This window comes from Podarcis muralis, chromosome 9 (genome assembly GCF_964188315.1).
Source record: "Podarcis muralis chromosome 9, rPodMur119.hap1.1, whole genome shotgun sequence".
NCBI classification, from domain to species: domain Eukaryota; kingdom Metazoa; phylum Chordata; class Lepidosauria; order Squamata; family Lacertidae; genus Podarcis; species Podarcis muralis.
This window is the reverse complement of record NC_135663.1, coordinates 43,591,764-43,612,295: the sequence shown is the minus strand read 5'-3', so window position 1 is coordinate 43,612,295 and position 20,532 is coordinate 43,591,764. Positions and strand designations below refer to the sequence as shown.

The 20,532-nt window shown below is 44.4% G+C and overlaps 1 protein-coding gene across 2 annotated transcripts; it reads right to left on the bottom strand.

Annotated features, from left to right (window-relative positions):
- Nucleotides 1-5,943: 5,943 nt before the first annotated feature.
- Nucleotides 5,944-18,364, bottom strand: NPY5R (neuropeptide Y receptor Y5). Of its 2 annotated transcripts, XM_028744835.2 has the most exons (3): nucleotides 18,001-18,088; nucleotides 16,909-17,531; nucleotides 5,944-7,873 (listed from the first exon to the last, which is right to left on the bottom strand). In XM_028744835.2, the coding sequence occupies exon 3, from the start codon at nucleotides 7,862-7,864 to the stop codon at nucleotides 6,542-6,544; it is 1,323 nt and encodes a 440-aa protein (XP_028600668.2). In that variant the 5' UTR covers nucleotides 7,865-7,873; nucleotides 16,909-17,531; nucleotides 18,001-18,088; the 3' UTR covers nucleotides 5,944-6,541. The 2 variants fall into 2 exon arrangements, with proteins under 2 accessions (XP_028600668.2, XP_028600671.2); XM_028744838.2 differs by lacking the exon at nucleotides 16,909-17,531 and having other exon boundaries at nucleotides 18,001-18,364.
- Between the last annotated feature and the right edge of the window lie 2,168 nt (nucleotides 18,365-20,532).

Sequence of the window (20,532 nt, the reverse complement as noted above, 5' to 3'; positions counted from 1 at the left end):
ATGTGGACGCCAGGAGCACCTTCGAGCTATAGGCCTCCTCTTTCCAGGGGACTGCAACACCAGCCAGAACAGACCATCTCCTCATCTCTCAGACTCCAGAATTCAAACATCTCTGTCTTACCAGAATTAACCCTCAATTTATTGATCCACATCCAGCCCATCACCACTTCCAAGCACCAGTCTAGCACCTGAACCAGCTGTAATTAAGAAGGCAGGCAGGTGGTGATGGGGGCTGACTGAGGGCCTACAGAGGCTGGTGGGGCAACACGCCATTCACCCTAACAGACCAGCCTCCTGTGCTACATTATGTCTTTGGTAAAATAATCACCTTCTCGGTATGAAGTGGACAATATTTTGATATGAATATATATTAATAGCTGTCTTGTCTCAGGTTGGTTTTATATTCTGCTGCCTGATATGGTAAGTTAGCTAACTGGATCTTTGGGTAAATAAAAAAGACTCTCAGAATAGATTTTCCATCTTTTCCTTTGGACTGAATATGTCAGTAAACATAGCAACCAATGAATAATAATGAGAAATACTTTTTTTCTTTTAACATCCTTGCTATAGGCATGACTTTTAGCAACCTAACTGTAGGTATTCTGTTTTAACTGTTTTTAATTCTGAATTTTTGATTGTTGGAACACACTCTGGGAGCCTGTTAGTAAACAGCAGGTAAAAAATTTAATAATAAAAAAATCAATCAAGCAATCAAATCAATCAATCAATCAATCAATCAGTATGCCACAGTGAAAACAAAGTTATCCTTTAAGCTATATGATTCATTTGTGATGCTGAGTATTCTTTATTCATTAGAATAGAGGTGGAAGGGTCATCTAGTCCAAGCCCCTTCAATGCAGGAATCTCAACTAAAGCATCCATGACAACTGGCCATCTAACCTCTGCTTAAGAATCTACAAGGAAGAAGAGTCCATGAGCTCCAGGTGGGGTCCATTGCACTGTTGAACAACTCTTACTGTCAGAAAGTTCTTCCTGGAATCTCCTTTCTTGTAACTTGAATCCATTAGTTTCGGACCTCCTCTGGAGCAGGAGAAAAGAAGCTTGCTCCATCTTCCATGCGAAAGCACCTAAGATACTTGAAGATGGCTATCAAATCTCATCTTTTACAGGCTAAACATAGCCAACTCCCTCAACCGTTCTTCATAGGGCTTGAATTCCAGACCCTTTATCATATTGGTTGCCCTCCTCTGCACACATTCCAGCTTGTCGATCTCCTCCTTAAATTGTGGTGACCAAAACTGGACACAGTATTCTAGGTGTGGTCTGACCAAGGCAGAATAGGGCGGTGCTATGATTTCTCTTGCTCTGGACACTTTATCTCTGTTGATGCAGCGTAGAATAGCGTTATCTCCCCCCCCCCCCATTGCATCGCATTGTTAACTCATGTTAAGCTTGTGGTCTACTAAGACCCCAGATCCTGTTTCAATCATAATTCTCTTGATATTTACTCTTAGGGAAGTTTAAGTAAACATGCTCTGTCTTGGTGACATATGTTCCTGCCCCCTCCCAACCATATTTTAATAATATTGATTCCAGGAAATCATTCAGCCTTCTATGCTACAAAACTCATGTTTGTAGCTTCGAGAACACTGTCCAACCATTATACCATGCTCTTAAAATTCCCTTTGGCTACATGGATATAATCAGACAGCCTACCTAGGGAAGACCAGCAGAGAAGAGAACCGAGACAACAGTGTTTTACTTATCATTAGTCTTACCCACTGACTGAGCAACAGCTAAAAGCTAGCTGTTATTGTGTTTCTCTTGAATCTGGCAGGCCACAGGTTTGCCCTCCCTGTTCTAAACTCTAGGATGCAAGAGGATTTTCCTGCTGGGCTCACTTGTTTGTCACCTATCTGACACATTTCAGCAAGAGAGTCATATCACAGAGTGAGAGTTTCATAGATGAGTTATTCCAGGCTTCATGGGGACTGCTTTGTCAAAGGTGCTGTGCTGATCTTCATCCTGTTTCCTTCATAAATTGATTTGATCTTTATAACCAGCTGATGAAAGTCAATAGTCCAATATGTTTGTCTTTTCGTAAGCATAACAGTATCCTTTAATAAGCATTCAATCACCAGGAGGTGTGAAATCATTTATGGCTAGTGTTGCCAACGAGACAATGATTGTGGACAGAATCCACACCTTAGATAGAGAAGCAAAGGACAAGTCTTGTTTTGAGGTTTTCTATGGATCCCATGTAAAACATTGTAAAACAGTACCTTTGTAAAGCAGAGATGCACATTAGTGACTCATATCCAACTCAGGGACCATTCAAAGAAATAAGCAGGAAAGCTCCATGCATTATGAAAATAAATTATGAGGCACTAGTAAGGCAATGGGGACCACAGCTCAAGTTATTTCAGCCTCTCCCTATGGCAAGCCTTGTGTATCTCCTGGTTTCCATTCTGCTGCTCTTACCAGAAGCTGCCCACAGATTTACTAGGCAGCTCCTGGTATGGCCTGCTTTAAGCTTGTTGCTGCTGCTATTCTTCCTTGCAAAATGCTTGTTCCCCTCACACAGACGCCAATGTGTGCGTTTGGTGGAGTGTTTTGAAAACAATCTCTGTGGGAACATTATTCCCATGGTAAGATTCAGGCCCTTCCCTTTTGGGGGCCCATGGGTTCTCCGTGCAGGCTTCCTACCTGCTGGGTAATGAGGGTGACATGGCTGGCCCATCCATGAGGCAAGGTGAGGTGACTGCCTTAAGCAGCAGGATCCACAGGGGCAGCAGATCCTTATGTATATCTTTATTGCCCTCTTGTTCCTGATGTAGATATTTGCTCATTCCTTATTGTCTGGTGATGGGCTGGTAGCTATTTTGTGGTTTACCTCAGGTGCCAAAATGTATTGTGCTGGTACTGGAGGGTGGTTACCAGTTATGATAAGGCCGTGAGGCCTTCCTTTGCTCTGACAGTTTCCCTGGCAAAAGGGCAGTTGTTAGCAGGCTGACATGGGATTCAAACTATGGAAAGGGCTGGAGCTTGAGTTCGCAGGTGGCTGTTTCTGACCTGTCCATTGCACTATGAGGGCTTGTTCTGGTGCATGTGCATGCTGTATAGCAGGGGTGCCCAAACCTTTTTCAAAGAGGGCCAGATTTGATGAAGTGAACATGTGTGAGGGCCAGCCAAAGTTTTTAGGATTAAAGTTGAGCTTTTTTAAAGGATTGAAGTTGCTGAGCTTTTTTTTTTTGACAGGGGCTAGATACAACTGGCAAGATTGGCCCCCCAAAACGGACTTTGGACATGCCTGCTCTATAGGGTATCATTGGCTGTCTCGTTGTGCATTGTGTGTGTAGAGACAGAGAACCTGTGGCTCTCCAGAGACTGTTGGAGTCTGACTTCCATCACCCCCAGCTAGCATGGCCAGAATTCAAGGGTGATGGGAGATATATGCTGCATACTGTGCAATTACTGAGTATCGATTGGTGCTTTCCTTGCTTGGGGTGGGGTCATCATTAATGCATAATTGCTGTGGTTGGTAGATGGTGTTACCATGGACATTCTCTCTGGATGTTGTCACGTAATCTCATTTCTACTGATACCATTTTGCTCTCTCCTTTGCTACTAGGTGTGCATGAGATGGGCGCTATCTTACACTAACATAATCACCAACGTATCAAGAGCATAAAAGCTGCCAGTCGAGTAGGACCATAAGATCAGGATTTCACTATGTACCAATCCCATGCTGCCTGGATGAAAATAAGGGACTGCCTGGTAGAAATACTGCTGCAACATTTTAGTGCTTATTCAATTTTCTCATCATTCTATGTTTGTACACACACACACACACACACACACACACACACACACACACGAATGCAAAACAGCATGAAATAATATTCATTTCATCTAAATGTGTTCATATAAATAACAAGTTAGAAAAAGACACTCATTTGAGCATTCATTTACCCGTGTTATTCTTTGTAAGCCTATGGATTTATTAAAATGTCTAATTTAATGAATTTATACTTGGCTTGTTGCTATCAGATCTTGCTGTTCTGCTCCCAAAGATCAATTTAATTTTTCATTTAAGACCCTGGATCAACTACCAGTTATCTGTGTTGATATTTCTTGTTTGCCAGGCTTTAACTTTGTATTGGATTCTGCACATAAACTCAGCACTGTGCACTTAAGGCAGGCTGCAGTATTGATCAGTTCTTATGTATCCACTGGCTTGGGTAGTCTGTGTTGGGGGCCACAGATTCTTTTCTTCACTCTGAAATGGTGGTAGATGACAGGAACAGTCACTAGGGTCTTCTGTCCCCAATACAGGGGGATACTGCAGTTTCACATTTTTTGGGAATGAGTCCCATTCCTTATGTTGGAGTACCAGTAATCAGAAAACTTAACATTGAAAGGTCCACCTACAATTGAAGAGCAGACATGATGGGGATATGGGATGTTTTCATGGTACCAGTTTGACATCCTTAAACCTATAGTCCCATCTGTCTTTTATTTACACAACCTTACACTTGCCAAGCTAGCATAGAAAGGCTCTGCAATGGGTCTTAGAGAGGCAGCTAGAGCAGAACTGGAAAGCTGTAGCCAAATTGGAAAACAGCCAGTGTGATTATAGCACCTTCTGGGGCACAAAGATATGCTTATGCTGAGAGAGATATAATGGGAGATATGACCAAGTTGTCATACCGCACTTTAAAGAAAAGATCAGCAACACAGCTCAATTCTTTCAGAAGCAAGACATCCCCTTGCTGAGCTAAACTTTGGTATTAAAGTATAGCTGCTTGATCCACAGTACAGACATACCAAAGTGCAAGGATTTACGTGAATGCAATCCCACTGAAGTCTCTGATGTGATATAATACAGTAGGCGGCTCCAGAACAGGAGTGACACAGAGTATTTACTTTTTTCTGTCTCCTCTCTCAAAGCTGCACTCCAGCAAAACTAATTAGCTGAATGCTGATTTTAAATTTTTGCCTCTTTTTTTTACTGTATATCTATGTATGTTTGTTGTAAACCGCTTTGATTTTTTTTTAAAAAATGAAGTGTTATACAATTTTTTTTCTAAATAAATAAATAATCTCAAGCAAGAGTTCCCTGATGCATGTGCTTCTATTGTACTTGTCTAAAGCGTAGCTTGCATCCCACATTAATCCTACTCAGAGAAGACCCATTGAAATTAAAGGACATGAGTAACTTAGGTCCATGGACTTCAGTGGATCTGCTCTGAGTATGACGTGGTTGAGACAGCCCTCAATATACACAACATGGGTATGTGCTAAAATGTAATGCTGGTTATTTCTTATCATTGTCTCTTCCTTCCCTCTATTGTCTTATTTAGATTGCAAGCTTCTAGAGCCAAAAACTCTGATTCAGTAGTACTAAACAATAGAAAGTCATCATGTATGCACAAGCTTCTTTTCAACCAGATTCAACCAGTTTCTTAAAATAGAAATTATTTATATCAAGTAATAAAGAGATTGCCTTATTTATTCCATTCACGCAGAAGCCAACGATTTATTTAAAAAGAAATATTCCCTAAAGAGCAATGGGTTCACTCATGACAACGATACATTGTTCTTAATATTTGATTGTTACCTCATGACAATACATTGTTTTAAGTATCTGCTAGCAAGATTTGCAATCTAGGTATCTTTGACATGATGTTAAAGCAGCTTTAGAAGGAACTTTGTGGAACTGCGTTTTGATATTGCATTTCTGCTTATAGGGTAGCATCCAGTGATATTTTTCTAGAAAAAGAGGTTCCGGGACTCACCATGAACGCCTCTCTCGTTCTCTTATCATGGCAATGGTGCCCACCTGAGAAGTGCAGGAACTGAGTTCTGTTGAAAAAAAGCCCTGGTAGCATCCAACACAGTGCTGCTCCTAACCAGTGGTGTAGCGTGGGTTGTCAGCACCCGGGGCAAGGCAAGTAATTTGTGCCCCCTAACCCGTGGATTTGCGCCCCCTAACCCTAACCCCCAGATGTTGTGCCCGGTGCGGCCGGCCCCCCCTGCACCCCCCACGCTACGCCACTGCTCCTAACACAAGGATTTTTGACTACAAAGGAGACCTTCCCCTCTGTTTCTTCTCTTTGAGCATCCTTTAAATCTGTCCAGGGGATTCCCCCAACCTTCTGGAGCAGATTTGGGGAGCATGGGGTTTATGGGTAAAGGGAGGGGAAGTTCCCTTGCACAAGTCGGAATCCTTGCACTACCAGAAATACTTTGCTGGATGCCACCCATAGTGTACATATTGAAAACGATCTGTTTCTTTTGTACATCAAATAGATGCCTCCTGACAGAAAATCTGACATGAGTGGTTGTCATAGAGGGAATGATGAGAGGTTTGTAGATTGACCAGTCAAACCTTGACACCTGGCATGTTTACAAACTGAGAAGTGTTATCAAATCATCCAACCACCGAGTTAACCTTTGTCACATTAAATGGACAACAGGAACTTTCCGTAACGCATTCCCGCAAGCAGTCAGATGATATGTTTCACAGTTTGAACCTGCGAGGATACTAATTTGTTTTGTTGTTCCATTTACAGCAGTTTTATGATAATGGTAAGCATGGAATAAGGGCCATCAAATCAGCTTTTATGCCATTATTAAGAAATCCATATAGAATGGGATTTAAACAGCAGGACATCATGCCCAGCAAATGACAAATACAGTACACCAATTTAAAATGCTTGTTTGAGATGAGATTGCCATTAAAATCTGTTACAACGTGGAAAACGTGAAGAGGCATCCAACTGACTGCAAAAACTATGATCAGCACCGTCAGTCGGCAGAAAACCTTCCGAGACCTTTTCCGAATCCGAGTGGTGGATCGGGCTATTGTAATCCCATCCTGTGTTTCAGAACTCTCTGGTTTCACCTCAAAGCAGATGGGAATCCCTGGGATGAATTTGCTGGACGAAAGCTGACTTCTTTCTGTCCCTGATGTTTCAGGGAGATCCCCAGAAGTATTGCCCCGATGGTGCCTTAATATTGCTGGTACCACGCTAGCTGTCTTTTTGCTGTACCTCCTCCGATGTTTCCTAACCAAAGTATAACTCCACCTCTCGGAGCTAGATAGCTGTCCCTGAGGCCCCCGGCTCTTGGGTGCATGGAGGGTTAAGTTTATCATCTCGTTCTCTTCCAGTTTGTTTTCTTTGCCTGACAATCTGGAACTTACAGACCTGCAGACTCTGGTGTGACTGACGGTGAGGCAAACCAAAGGCAAAATGTACTGCATGAGCAACAAGGAAATAGTGAATGCAACCCTGTAGCACGTAGATGGCCAAGACTCCACACACAAGCGCTTGCTTTTCAGCGCTTCCAGGTGGAGATCTTCGAGCTTGTGGAAAACAAGCAGAGGGGAGCAAATGGCTAAGCCAAGAGTCCAGATGGTGAAAATGAGGTAGCAGCCGTGTCTCAGCGTCAGGTTACTAGAAAGAGGGTGGCGGATCAAACGGTACCTGACCACAGCAATGGAAATCAGCATCCAGGTGGACAGCAGGACAGACACACATTGGAGGAAAGGCATTACATGGCACATGACTTCGCCAAACATCCACTGATCAAGTAGAACTGAGGTCAAGGTGAAGGGAGAGCAAAAGACCACCACTAGTATGTCGGAAAAGGCTAAGTTGCCAATGAGGAAGTTTATTATGGTTTTTTGCTTGCACTTCATTAGAGCCATGAGGATCAGCAGGTTTCCTATGAAGCCAGCGAGGCTGATGAAAGTGTAAAGCCCAATCAGGAAGTACTGAATGTCCTCTACGCTGTTTTTATAGTCTTCCCAGGTAGGAAAATGGGAGCCCTTGGAAGGGGCTGAGTTGTTCTCTGCGGCAAGTGTCCTGTTGCTGTAATCTTTGAGGTCTCTATCCATACTGAAGTCCTGTTTGGAACCAGAAATAGAATGAGTATCAGGTGCAGAAACAAGGGCACCCATGCAAACCACATTTCGATACCTAATAAATAAGTGTGGTGCTGTAATTTTACTTACGTTAAGTGGCAAATGTATTCCAAAGAATGTATTCTATCCAAAGCTAAATTTCCCTCTTAAAAAATTCAAAAAACAGATTTTTCTCCCAATCATCTTTCAGAAGCAGCTTTTTAAAAATGATGCTCAAAATGTATTTCCCACCTTTCTCAAGGCAAGTTGCAAAACAAGAGAACTAAGATAATACATAAATAATACAAATAACAACACATTTCACAATCAGCTAAAAAGGAAGCATTAGTGTAAAATAAACTTAATGGAAATAATTTGCAAAAGCTCACCAAAGTGAAAAACTATTTGCTGACTGTCTAAAAGCAGGAGGCTACTCCAGATCTTGGATGCAACGGCCAAACTCTGTGCAGTGCCCAGCCATAGTACTGAAAACTGTTTGTTTGTGTGAGAGGAGAGAGAGAACACAGGCAGGTTCTATGAAACATCAGAACTTCAAGGACAGTCTTTTGTACAGCACATCATAGTAATCTAATCTGGTGGTAACTAGAACAGTGGTTCCCAAACCTTTCCCTCCTGTTGACCCCTTGAAGACTGCTGAGGCTTTTGACAGATGACTTGATGATTTTGATCTCAAATACAATAAAATGCAATATAAAAGAATGAAAAGAAGCAATAAAAATACAATTGAAATGAGTATGGATATTTAACATGATGGATGTGCCATCTTCTGTCTTCAACCACAAATCCACAGAAATGCCACAGACAACAGGAATGAAGCTCGCAAAACACTGGTGATTCACAGACCACAGTTTGGGAGCCCCTCAACTAAAGCATGAACCAACGAGACTACAAAATTATTTTACCAATCCCCCTTTTATTGTACTGAGACTCCTTTTCTCCACCCACGCATAGCAGTTAATAGCAGTCATACTTTCTACAATACAGTGGTACCTCGGGTTAAGTACTTAATTCGTTCCAAAGGTCCGTTCTTAACCTGAAACTGTTCTTAACCTGAAGCACCACTTCAGCTAATGGGGCCTGCTGCTGCTCCCGCGCTGCCGAAGCATGATTTCTGTTCTCATCCTGAAGCAAAGTTCTTAACCTGAAGCACTATTTCTGGGTTAGCAGAGTCTGTAACCTGAAGCGTATGTAACCTGAAGTGTATGTAACCTGAGGTACCACTGTGCAAATAATTTGTATTATGCAAAATGTGAGTTCTGCCTTTCCCTTCCACAAACATCAGTATTATTTGTTAGGGAAAGAAATTTACAGATTGTGTGCCAGCAAGATTTTGGGTACCGCATATGTGTTACCAGTAGCTGTATTATTTGTATTTTGAGGATCAGTATTTTGTCTGCTTATATATAATTTTGCTGGGATGAAATACCAGTCTCTTTTAAAAAAATTAAAATAAAATAAAAACCTCACAATAATACAGAATTCCCTGGAATTAATCCAATAGTTGATTCTTCCCACTAGGCAGCCAGCATTAATGTGAAAAAGCTCTTCAGTGGTGTCAAGAGATGGCTCTTGATTTTGGTTACTAGGGTGAAGTGAGGACCTCTTCTGATTAGATAAGGGATTTTGTGTGCAATTAACATGCTGGGGTTGTGAGTTACGTTTTCCCCTATCCCCTTTTGCCTGAAATGGATTGGTAATAAAATACCATTTTCTTTTGCAAAAGGACACCACACATTCCCTGAAGGTTACTGCCTTATATTTGATCATTAAGTTCTACAGCACTCTTGAAAAACAAATAGAGATAGATGATATAATTCCAGCAGCCTAAGTTTTCTAGCAGGTGACTATATTTTGTCAGCATGAAAATTGCTATTGATTGCCTGTATCTCGGTCACAGGCTTCACTAGTTCCCTGCCCACTGTGAAATAACCAGACCTCTTATATACTTTAAACAGCCTGGGATAATTTTTCTAGCACCATTCTGAAAAATGGGTAGTAAGCATATATTGAATTCTTAAACCTGCTTAGGCGAACAGGGCTAGCCTGAAGGATGTAAGAGATCTGAGCAAACCTAGACTCCACCTTTCTGATTCATGTATTATATTTTCTAATGGGTTACACTTATACAAAGAGGCACACACTTTCTCATGTTCTACTCATTCAAAACCTGAAATCTGCCAAAGGCCAGACAGTGGGGCCATTGCTGTCCCAAGTATTTTGCATTTAATAAAAAAAGAGAACACAACCATTTTGTTATTTCCAACTGATTGAGAGACACTATGTTCCAGTGGCGTAGCGTGGGGGGTGCAGGGGGGGCCGACCGCACTGGGCGCAACATCTGGGGTTAGGGCAAATCCACGGGTTAGGGGGCGCAAATCCACGGGTTAGGGGGCGCAAATTACTTGCCTTGCCCCGGGTGCTGGCAACCCACGCTACGCCACTGCTATGTTCTAAAATAACTCTGATTAAAGACTACGAGCCTATTCTCCTAACAATGGCACTTTAGCCTATAGAGGTTGCTTGCTCTTTGGTTTCCAGTCTATGGTGCACCAACCATGCCTCTATACTTTATTTAATTTTCTATATGCATTAAGAAGTCCTTTTTCTCATGGTTCCCAGCAAAATTTCTATTCTATGCATGGCAGTGTTTGCATACGATCAACTTGCCATGCTCAAAGAATCAAAACTCACAGGCTCTTCTCACATCTACCATGATGATCATATTGAGAATAGATTAAGATACGGGTAGGTAACCTGTTTTCCATCAAATGTTTGCCACCATACTGCAATTCCAACCATCCTTGACCACTGGTCATCTTGGCTGGGATGGATGTAATTTAAAGTCCAACAACATGAGGAAAGCCACAGGTTTCCCCATCCCTGGATTAGGAATTTGCGTATCACAAGGAGGAAGTGATATCATCATTGATGGTCCATTCTATTTCCAGCCAAAGCTCTCTGGGAAGTCAGAAGCATGAAGGCAACAGCTGCTTCCTACTGTTTGTCCACTGTAACTTTTAGATTGCTCCCCTAGTTTATAATATGCCTTAATACCAGCAGAGGCACGTGCCATCATTTTGAGTGACAGCAACCCTGGCTCCCAAGAATCAGATGTATTAAACATAGATTACAAACCACATATAAGAAGGGCCAAGACATGCTTTTCCACTGCTAGTTCTTTCTTTCATGAGGGTGAAAATGTATTCCTGTTATACTTTTGATTTCTGCCAACAGCTTAACATGAATGAATCAGGGGTTGTTTGTTATGGAGATGAGGGATTAGCAAACCACATGGGCTTCTCTTCAGAATTGCAACATACTGTAGTATTATTCATGAATGATACCAACTAAATAGGCAGCCTTTTTACTTACTGTTGCCTCACCCCAGCAGCCAGTCCTACCACTGGACATAGTGGTCACCTCAGGCATCTGATTCTTGGTGTCACAAATTTGGAGCAAAGTGCCATCAATATACAGATCATACCTAGCTCTGGCTCTCTGTTCTATCTGAAACAGGAGAGGTGGTTGAGATGTTAGACCAGTGCTTAAAGGCAGTGATGGGCTGGATGTGGGCCAATAAACAGAAGCAGAATCTTGAAAAGACAGAGGTGTTGTGTGTCCTCATTTCTTATGTCTAAGAGGTGGGGAGACGGCCTGCCCTGGATGTGGTTGCACTCCCCTGGAAGGAGCTTGGAGATATTCCTGGATTTAACACTGTCATTGGAGTCTCAGATGACTTCAGTGGCTAGGAGTGCCTTTTTCAGCTCCAGCAGGTTCACCAGCTACAACCTCTTTCGGACAGAAATGTCTTGAACTCCATGCTCTGATAACTTCTTTTGCAATATGCTCAATGTGGAGACATTCTGCCCTGGCACCTGAGGTTTCACTTTCCTGATCTTCCAGATCTCTTAAAAAAAACACCTTTCAACTGGAGTCATCACTGGGGTCATATGCACTTACTGGCACAGATGAGAAAGTGGAAAGATAAATTTACTGTAACAAATACATGGATTCATTCAAGTTTGGCCCATTCTGTGTCTTACTTTCCTCCATGTTGCTTCTGGGTAGTTTATATGGTACAGTTAGCTACCACGGGAGACGAAACCATTGTTTTTACTCATGATGTAAAATGCCAACTGGAAGGAGAGGAGCTACTTCTTCTCTTACAGCTTTTTTGGGGGGTCTTTCTTTTCCTCCAGGTTCAAGCAAACAGCATATTTATCACTAGGCAATCCCCACTGCAGCAGACAATTGCTGTACCCAGTTCTGTCACCTTTTTAAAAAGAGATTGATAATTTTGTCATCCCTGAAGTCTGCTGGGATCGCTTCTCTCTCCCAGATTTTTTTGATGAGCTTGTGAATTTGTTGTGTAAGTTCAATTCCACCCACTTTGAAGATTTCAGCAGGTATCCCATCAGGTCCACTGGCTTTGTTGTTTTTCACTTGGTTAATAGCTGTACACAAATCTCCCAGATTTGGAGATACTGCAAGCTCATCTCTAATTTGTTTTTGCGGGATTTGTGAGAGGACCTCTGCAGCTATGGGGGAGTTGTGGTTAAGGAGATGTTGGTAGTGTCCTTTCCAGCACAGTGCAATAACTTCTTTATCTTTTAGAAGTGTGGTACCATCTGCTGAGCGTAGGGGGGCATATGCCATGATTTACTGGTCCATAGATGGTCTTTGTGGCTTTAAAGAAACTCTGTGCATCATGAGTGTCGGCTAAGTGCTGGATTTCTTGAGCTTTTTTTTTATCCACCAGGTGTTTTTTAGTTCTCTGGTTCTTAGCATTGGCATATATTTTTTTCTCTTAGTGGCACAGTTTCTTTCTCTTTGCCAGATCTGAAATGCCTTTTTTTCCTTGTCAATCATGGCATTCAATCTCACTGTCATTCTCAGCAAACCAGTCCTGGTGTTTCTTGGTTTGGTATCCAATAGTTTGTTCACAGACTGCAATAATGGATGTTTTTAGCTTGGTCCAGTGTTCCTTGATGTTATCAGGAAATTCTGAAAGCAGATGGTCCTTAAGAGTCATTTAGAAGCAATCCCGCTTAATGGGAACGTGAAGGGCTTGAGTGTTCATTTTGTGCCTTGGTTTTCTTCCCTGAAGCCTGCGTTGAGGTATAATCTTGATAGCCATCGTGGCGCATATTAGTTGGTGATCTGTCCAGCAGTCGTTGGTGCTCGTCATAGCTCTGGTAAGGAGCACATCACGTTGATCTTTAGCACAGACAATAACATAGCCTAAGAGGTGCCAGTGGTTTGACCGAGGATGCCTCCATGAAGTTTTAAATTTATTTTTCTGTCAAAAGAGTGTTTTGGTAATAACAAGGTTGTGCGCTGCACATATCGTCAAAAGTAAGATTCCATCCTGGTTGCTGTTGCCAACTCCTTCTTTCCCAATAGTCCCAGGCCACAGATCAAAATCTCACCCAACTCTTGCATTAAAATCACCCAGAAGGATAATTTTATCTTCCTTAGGCATCTCTGATAGGATGGTATCCAGCTGAGAGTAAAAAATTTCTTTAATGTCTTCATCAGCATCCAGTGTTGGTGCATAAGTGCTTATAATAGTAGTCTGTTGGGTTTTTGTGAGCTTTATTTGAAGGGTTGAGAGTCGCTCATTAATGCCAGTAGGGACTTCTAACAGGAGCTTCACAAGGTCGTTTTTCATAGCGAAGCCTACCTATGTATTCCATGTTCTTGTTCAGATAGACCTTTCCAGAAGAATGTGTAGCCTCCTTTTTCTTCCTTCAGTTGTCCCTCGCCTGCTCTTCGAGAGTCTTGAAGCGCTGCGTTTAGGACGTTCGCTGTCTGTGTTATCTGACAAAGTCCATATATTCCATGTTCCAAAGTTCAATTGTCTTTTACGACCCCTGGGTGGTGACCCCACTGGGCACGGTAATCAGTTAGGGAAAAAGGGAGGCAGACTATGTTTAGGGCACTGTTTCCAGCCCCTTCCCCTTTTCGGGGTGAGCAGAGTGGATCCTAAAAAGAGCTGCTCAGTCATGGATACAGCTGCTGAGCTGCTCAACTGCCTCATTCCTTGAGTCAGAATGACTGACCACCCATGTGTCAGTTCATGACTAGGGGCTTCCAGATTTCACATTCCTGCCTCCGTAGCCATTTAGTGATCGCCATGGGGGGGAGGGTTTGCGGGGGTTGGGTTGGGTTTTTGGAAGACGCCTGTGCGTGAATTTGTTTTATGTGTAGAGATCAGTGCACGCTGACCAACGCACAGTCTTCGCAGTAGGACTCTGTTCTGATGGCATGAGTAGTCACGACGAACTGGTGGATCCTATCTGCTGCAGCCTTCATCCGCCTTCACAGCCATTGTAACAACCTGCTTGCTATCATCCGCCTGTTCTGCCATTGAGGACTTCTTGCATCATTCTTTGTCTAGCTCCTTCCCTGTTATGTACTAAGCTTGGATCCTAGAACAATAGGCAAGTAGGATCCTAGAATGCAAGAACTGATTGGCTTGCAGGAAAAGACTAATCAGGCTCCAGGAGGGAAGCAGAATCAGCCAATCACACGGGACTCATTGTGTAAATAATGTATATAAAGGCCTGAGGTTTGGGGGGAAATTCAGTCACTGTTTTACAAGCTGCAATAAAGAGCATGAAATCACTACAGGACTGTGAGCATATTTAATTTTCTTTGACCTTACCGCCTTGGGTGACCCTGCTGGGAGTACGAGATTCCCGACGGCTTCACTCACAAGGGTCATAGGAATGTGCAAGCCCACTCACCATGACAAGTGAGAGAACTGAGATAGATTCCACAGAGCCCTGGTCTCATTAGACAAAGCGTTCCACCAAAAAGGCTCTGGCTCTGGTCGAGGACAGCTGGATATGTTTTGGGCCAGGGACCACCAGTAGGTTGCTCTTAGATGAGCGTCACACTCATGGGGGTGTATTGGAAGATAATTCCCACAGATAAGAAAGGTCACAGACTGTTTAGGACTTTAAAGATTAGCACCAAAACCTTGAACCTGATTCAATACTCCACCTGGAGCCAATCCAGCTGATGAACAACCAACTGAATGTGGGCTCTCCACAAAGTCCAAGTAAGAACTCATGCATTTTAGACCATTTGGAGTTTCTGGAGCAGTCTCAAGGGTAGCCCTGCATATCTCTCTCTCTCTCTCTCTCTCTCTCTCTCTCTCTCTCTCTCTCTATCGCATTTATACCCTGCCCTCCCCGGCTCAGGTGTACAGCAAGTTAAAGTAGTCTAGTCTGCAGGTGACTACTGCATGGATCACCATGGATAGGCTGGAAAGGGACAGGTACGGTACCAATCGCCTAACCTGACATAAATTAAAAAATGCCAGTTTGGCTACATTTGTGACCAATGCCTCCATAGAGACAGAAGCAGCCAGGATCACACTGGGACTACAGGTGACTATTGCGCCCCATGAAGAGCTGGGAGCAGGCAAACCGAACCAAAATCATTCTGGCCCAGCCATTGGAAGACCATCTTTCATGGATAGAGATTCAGCCGACTCCGTTTCCTCCATCCCAGCGCACCCACCTAAAAAGTGGCCTGTATATCCAGGGTAGCATCTGGCCAGGGCCATGAAGCAGCAGATCCATAATGTTTGTGGTCAGATCTGGGGTTATGTACAAGATATTTGAATAAAGGGTGAATTTGGGGTTCCCCGATGCGAAAAGCGTGAGGATCCATGCTTTAAAACCACGTTTTTGGGCCACTGAGTGGCCAGGAAGCCATGGAACCGTGATTTTGTTGGTGCAGGCTGTGCCCCTGGACATGATGTGTGATTTAATGGTGCGTTTGGGTTGGCCCAATGCAAAAAGCGTGAGGATCCGTGAGGACCCGTGCTTCAAAACCACGATTTTGGACCACGGTGTGACCAGGAAGCCACGGATCCAAGCTTTTTGTGGTGCAGGCTGTGCCCCTGGACATGATGTGTGATTTGACGGTGAGTTTGGGGTGGCCCAATGCAAAAAACATGAGGATCCATGAGGATCCGTGCTTCAAAACCACATTTTGGGGCTATGGAGTTGCCAGGAAGCCGTGGATCCGAGTTTATGTGGTGCAGGCTGTGCTCCTGGCTATGACATGTGATTTGACAGTGAGTTTGGGTTGGCCCAATGCAAAAAGCATTAGGATCCATGAGGATCCGCGAGGATCCGTGTTTCGAAACCACATTTTTGGGCCATGGTATGGCCAGGAAGCCGTGGATCCGTGATTTTTGTGATGGATGCTGTGCCCCTGGCCATGATGTTTGATCTGATGGTGACTTTGGGCTGATCTAGTGCAAAAATCATGAGGATCCATGAGGATCCGTGTTTTTTAACCATGTTTTTGCACCCCTGCGGCCCCACGAAATAGTGGATGCATGATTTTTTTTTATGCAGTCTACAGAATAAGAAATGGTCTACAGTATCATGGTGGTTTTATTTAATTTGAATGAAAAAATCATATGAATTCACGAGGATCCGTCTAGATCCACCTTTTACCTTTTCCCCTTCTCCAGCTAGGACTGGAAGACTGTTTTTCTGAACCCTGGACATCTGTTGCTAAGCAGTGGATGACACTGAGTTAGATTGCCCAATGGTCTGATTTGGTATAAGGTACAGTGGTACCTCAGGTTACATATGTTTCAGGTTACATACGCTTCAGGTTACAGACTCCACTAACCCAGAAATAGTGCTTCAGGTTAAGAACTTTGCTTTAGGATGAGAACAGAAATCGTGCAGCGGCGGAGCAGCGACAGCAGGAGGCCCCATTAGCTAAAGTGGTGCTTCAGGTTAAGAACAGTTTCAGGTTAAGAACAGACCTCTGGAACGAATTAAGTACTTAACCCGAGGTACCACTGTATTGTTCTCAGTTTCTATACATTAGCTATACATCCAAAAAACCAGCATATAAATACTTAACCATTTATTCTAACAACGCAGTGCTAAGCATATCTTCTCAGGAGTAGCTCCTGGTGGGTTCAGTGGGCTTTACAAATAATCTTTAATTGTGAATCTGCCAAATGGATTACAACTAACCTGTTGCACCACCGCGACTCCAGAAGGCAGAGTTTCTGAACGCTCCGTTTAAGAGGAAGCCTGGCTGATATTCCCCAAAAGAGCAAGAGTTTGATTTAGCTTTAGATAAAACACGAAACGTGGGATAATTAGAAACCGATTGGCAGCCAAGTCAAGCACAAGGCAATTAGTGACGGTTTGGCGCATTACGCCTTCGCCCGTGGCGGAAAGTTTCCACCTTCTTCTTCTTTATATAAAAAAAGATTTCCCACTTCTATTTCAAGCAAGGCTGAATAAAGTAGGAAACGCTCATTATCTGAAGGACGCCGGAAGAGAAGAAGTTCCTTAACCCCCTAATATCCAAAGTAAGGGCGTTTTCAGAGAAGGGTTCCCCCGTCTGGGTCGCGCGGTGGAGGGGCGGGTGGAAGAAGCAGGGCCCGGAGATCCTCGCCCCTGCTTCCTCCCCAGGGCCGCCTTCTCCCCTTCATCCACCACCTAACCGCGCGGCACTGCAGACCGCGGAGGGAGAAGAGAAGGCAGAGATTCGTTCTGGCACGGAGTCGAGTTCCCTGGGTTCCTGGGGCGAAGAAAACGCTCTTTCTGGAGCTTCTGGGCGCACTCAAGCTCTCCAACCGATGGGCGCGCTGAGAAGTGTTTTGGGTTTAAGAGGAAAAATGGGGAAAGGCGGGTTGGTGACAAAGCGGTTATGAATCTAAAAGGCGCGTCGATGAAACCGCCGTAGGCAGCGACGCGGGGGGCCTTGCGCCAAAGCTACGGAGGATCGGGGCTGCGCGTCTTTCTTTGCTGGCCCTGCGCGCCTTCCTGGGGCACGGCAGCGGGGCCCTGTCTCGGCGTCTCCCCCGGACCCCGCTCCCAGCGCGGTCCTTTCCTGATCTCGCGCTCGCTCCGGAGGCTAAGCTCGGCTTCCAGAAACCTTCCGGCAGCAGCGCCCCCCGAGGACCGGCTCGCCCCTGGGGCTCCGCGTTGTGCCTGGTTTGGGTCTATCAAAAGCGCCCCCAGGCAGCCAGGAAGAAGCTCTCGCCGACCCGCTAAAGCTGCCTTGCCCTTGGGCACCTGCCTTTCGAAACGCTTAGCGGGGAGAGCAGCGCTTACCCGAGGTCTCGAGGTGCTCCGCGCCGGATGGGGAAGAGCCAGGCTGCCCGTTCCGCGTCCGCTCGGTTCCAAGGAGATGTGCGCTGCTGCTGCGCACAGCGCGCTGCCTCGCCTGGCCCCCCGACCGCAGCGTCTCCCTCGGCTAACTTTCCGCCGGATCGATCTCCCTTCCTCTCTCCGCGTCGATTTCCCAATTAAGATGCCGAAGGGGGGTGGGAGGCACCAGCCGCCCCTTGCCTGGCTGCGTTTTTTAGGGTCCGCTGCTGCAAAAGCTGCAGGAGGTGGAGACCGGCAGAATCCTCGGGCTGTAACTTCTGCTATGGTGGCATATTGGATAAGTTGGTCGTGCGCGGAATGACCTGCCTGGCAAGTTATTCACACAGATTTATCACGTTTGAAATAAGTCTTCCTCTTCCTCTTCCTCCTCTTCTTTAAGATTTGTTTCTCATAATTCACACTTTGTGTTACTAGGAAAATGCCGATCAGCGGTGGAAGGAAGGATATTCCCTTCCCGTTCGGACTGCCACGCTGTTAACCTGTGCGAGGTGAGCTGTGGTTGCTTTAGTAAAGAGGGAGATGCACTCTGTATATGGTGAACAATCCCCTGTCTCTATGTCATTATTTCCACTGTCCAGAGCGGAGTCCTGGTGTTAAAATGACGTTCCACAGCTGAGCTCTGTGTCAATTTAATCTCTGCTTTTCCCTATTTTATTTCATAAAAAAGGCCACTCTTCACCATTTTATGGCAGGACTTTGGCTTTTCAGCCAAAATGTTTTCCCAAGCATCATTTCAAAATTCATCTGCTTCTGTCAGTGCTGTGGGGAGGGCCAAGGTAGTGGACCCTTTAATGAAACCTACAAGCCCATCACACCTGGACTTCATTTTATCTAGGAACATAGGAGGCTGTGTTACATCATCGAGCCATCAAGCTCCACACTGACTAGCAATGGCTTTTCAAGGTTTCAGACATTCCAGCCCTGCCTTGGGACATAGGAACTGACCCTGGGCTCATCTGCATGCAAAAGGCTCATAGACTAGAGGGCCACACTTAAAATTAAGGGGCCAGCCCCCCTGGAGCTTGGGAATGAGTTTCTTCCCCTGCCACCCCATGCCTGGTTATCTTCTTTTCTGACTTAATTTCATCACAGACATCACCAATCCACTCACACTTTCTCCATTACGGAAATTCTAGCTGTAATTATCTTAGAGTCCCTCTTAGGCTTACCTGAAACAGCAAAATTCCACCTGGAACACATTTTTGCATAGGAAATAGCCTGTATGAAAAAGGTTTGTATATTATTATTATTATTATTGTACATACCCTTTCTGTGTATGTGCAACTGGAAACAATGGGCGATTGTTTCCCAATGTGTATACATACAGCAGCATGCACGAATATGAATCATGACACAAATAATCTATACCTAGGGTGGGGAATGCCCTGCTCTCCAGATGTTGCTGGACTTCACCTTCAATCAGCTCCAGCCAACATGGCCAATGGTCAAGGATGATGGGAGTTGCAGTCTAGCAACATCTGAAGAGCCGCAGGTTCCCATCCTTCATCTACATCAATCTTGGCCAATGTGGTACCCTCCAGATGTTTTGGATGCACCAGCCCCAGCCAACACAGCCATACTGGAACTGATGGGAATTGTACTCAAAGACATACGGAGAGCATCAGACTGGGGAAGGCTGAGCCATGCAATTATTTCATGCTAGTTCTTTTGCAGTAGAGCAGGCGTAGGCAAACTCGGCCCTCCAGATGTTTTGAGATAACAATTCCCTTCATCCCTGACCACTGGTCCTGTTAGCTAGGGATGATGGGAGTTGTAGTCCCACAACATCTGGAGGGCCGAGTTTGTCTATGCCTGCAGTATTCCATGTTGGTATTTGTGTCTTCTTTAAAGCACCCCTTGCAATATAATTTCTTTTCACCTCCATCCTTGATCAAGAAGGTGGGGGCTTCTATAATTGTGGGCAATTCTTTCCTTCATGCTAATTGCCCAATTATTTTGAAATGCTCATATAGGGTAGAAGAGAGACCAAACCCACTAATTGACTCTGGCCTTTTAACTTCAGATTTATGGATGGATGAAAGCAGCGGTGCAATAACAAAGGGAAATGCATACTTTGTCAGGGTTCACATAAGGAGTGGGCTTCAAGAGCTCTTGCATAAGAAGGCATTCAAAATAAATGCTTTTTTATTTATTATGGTGTTTATTTTAAACGTTTAAAACATTTAGAATGTATGTACAATGGTACTTTGGTTGTCGAATGGCTTGGCTCCCAAACAAATCGGCTCCTGAACGCCGCAAACCTGGAAGTAAGTGTTCTGGTTTGCAAACGTTTCTTGGAAGCCGAATGTCCGAAGCGGCTTCCGCAGTTCCGATTGAGTGCAGAAAGCTCCTGCAGCCAATAGGAAGCCACACCAAACGGACTCCCGGAATGGATTAAATTTGAGAACCAAGGTACCACTGTATTCCCATTCTTATCTCAGAGTGGTGGTCCTTTGGTAGTCAAAGTGGTAATCA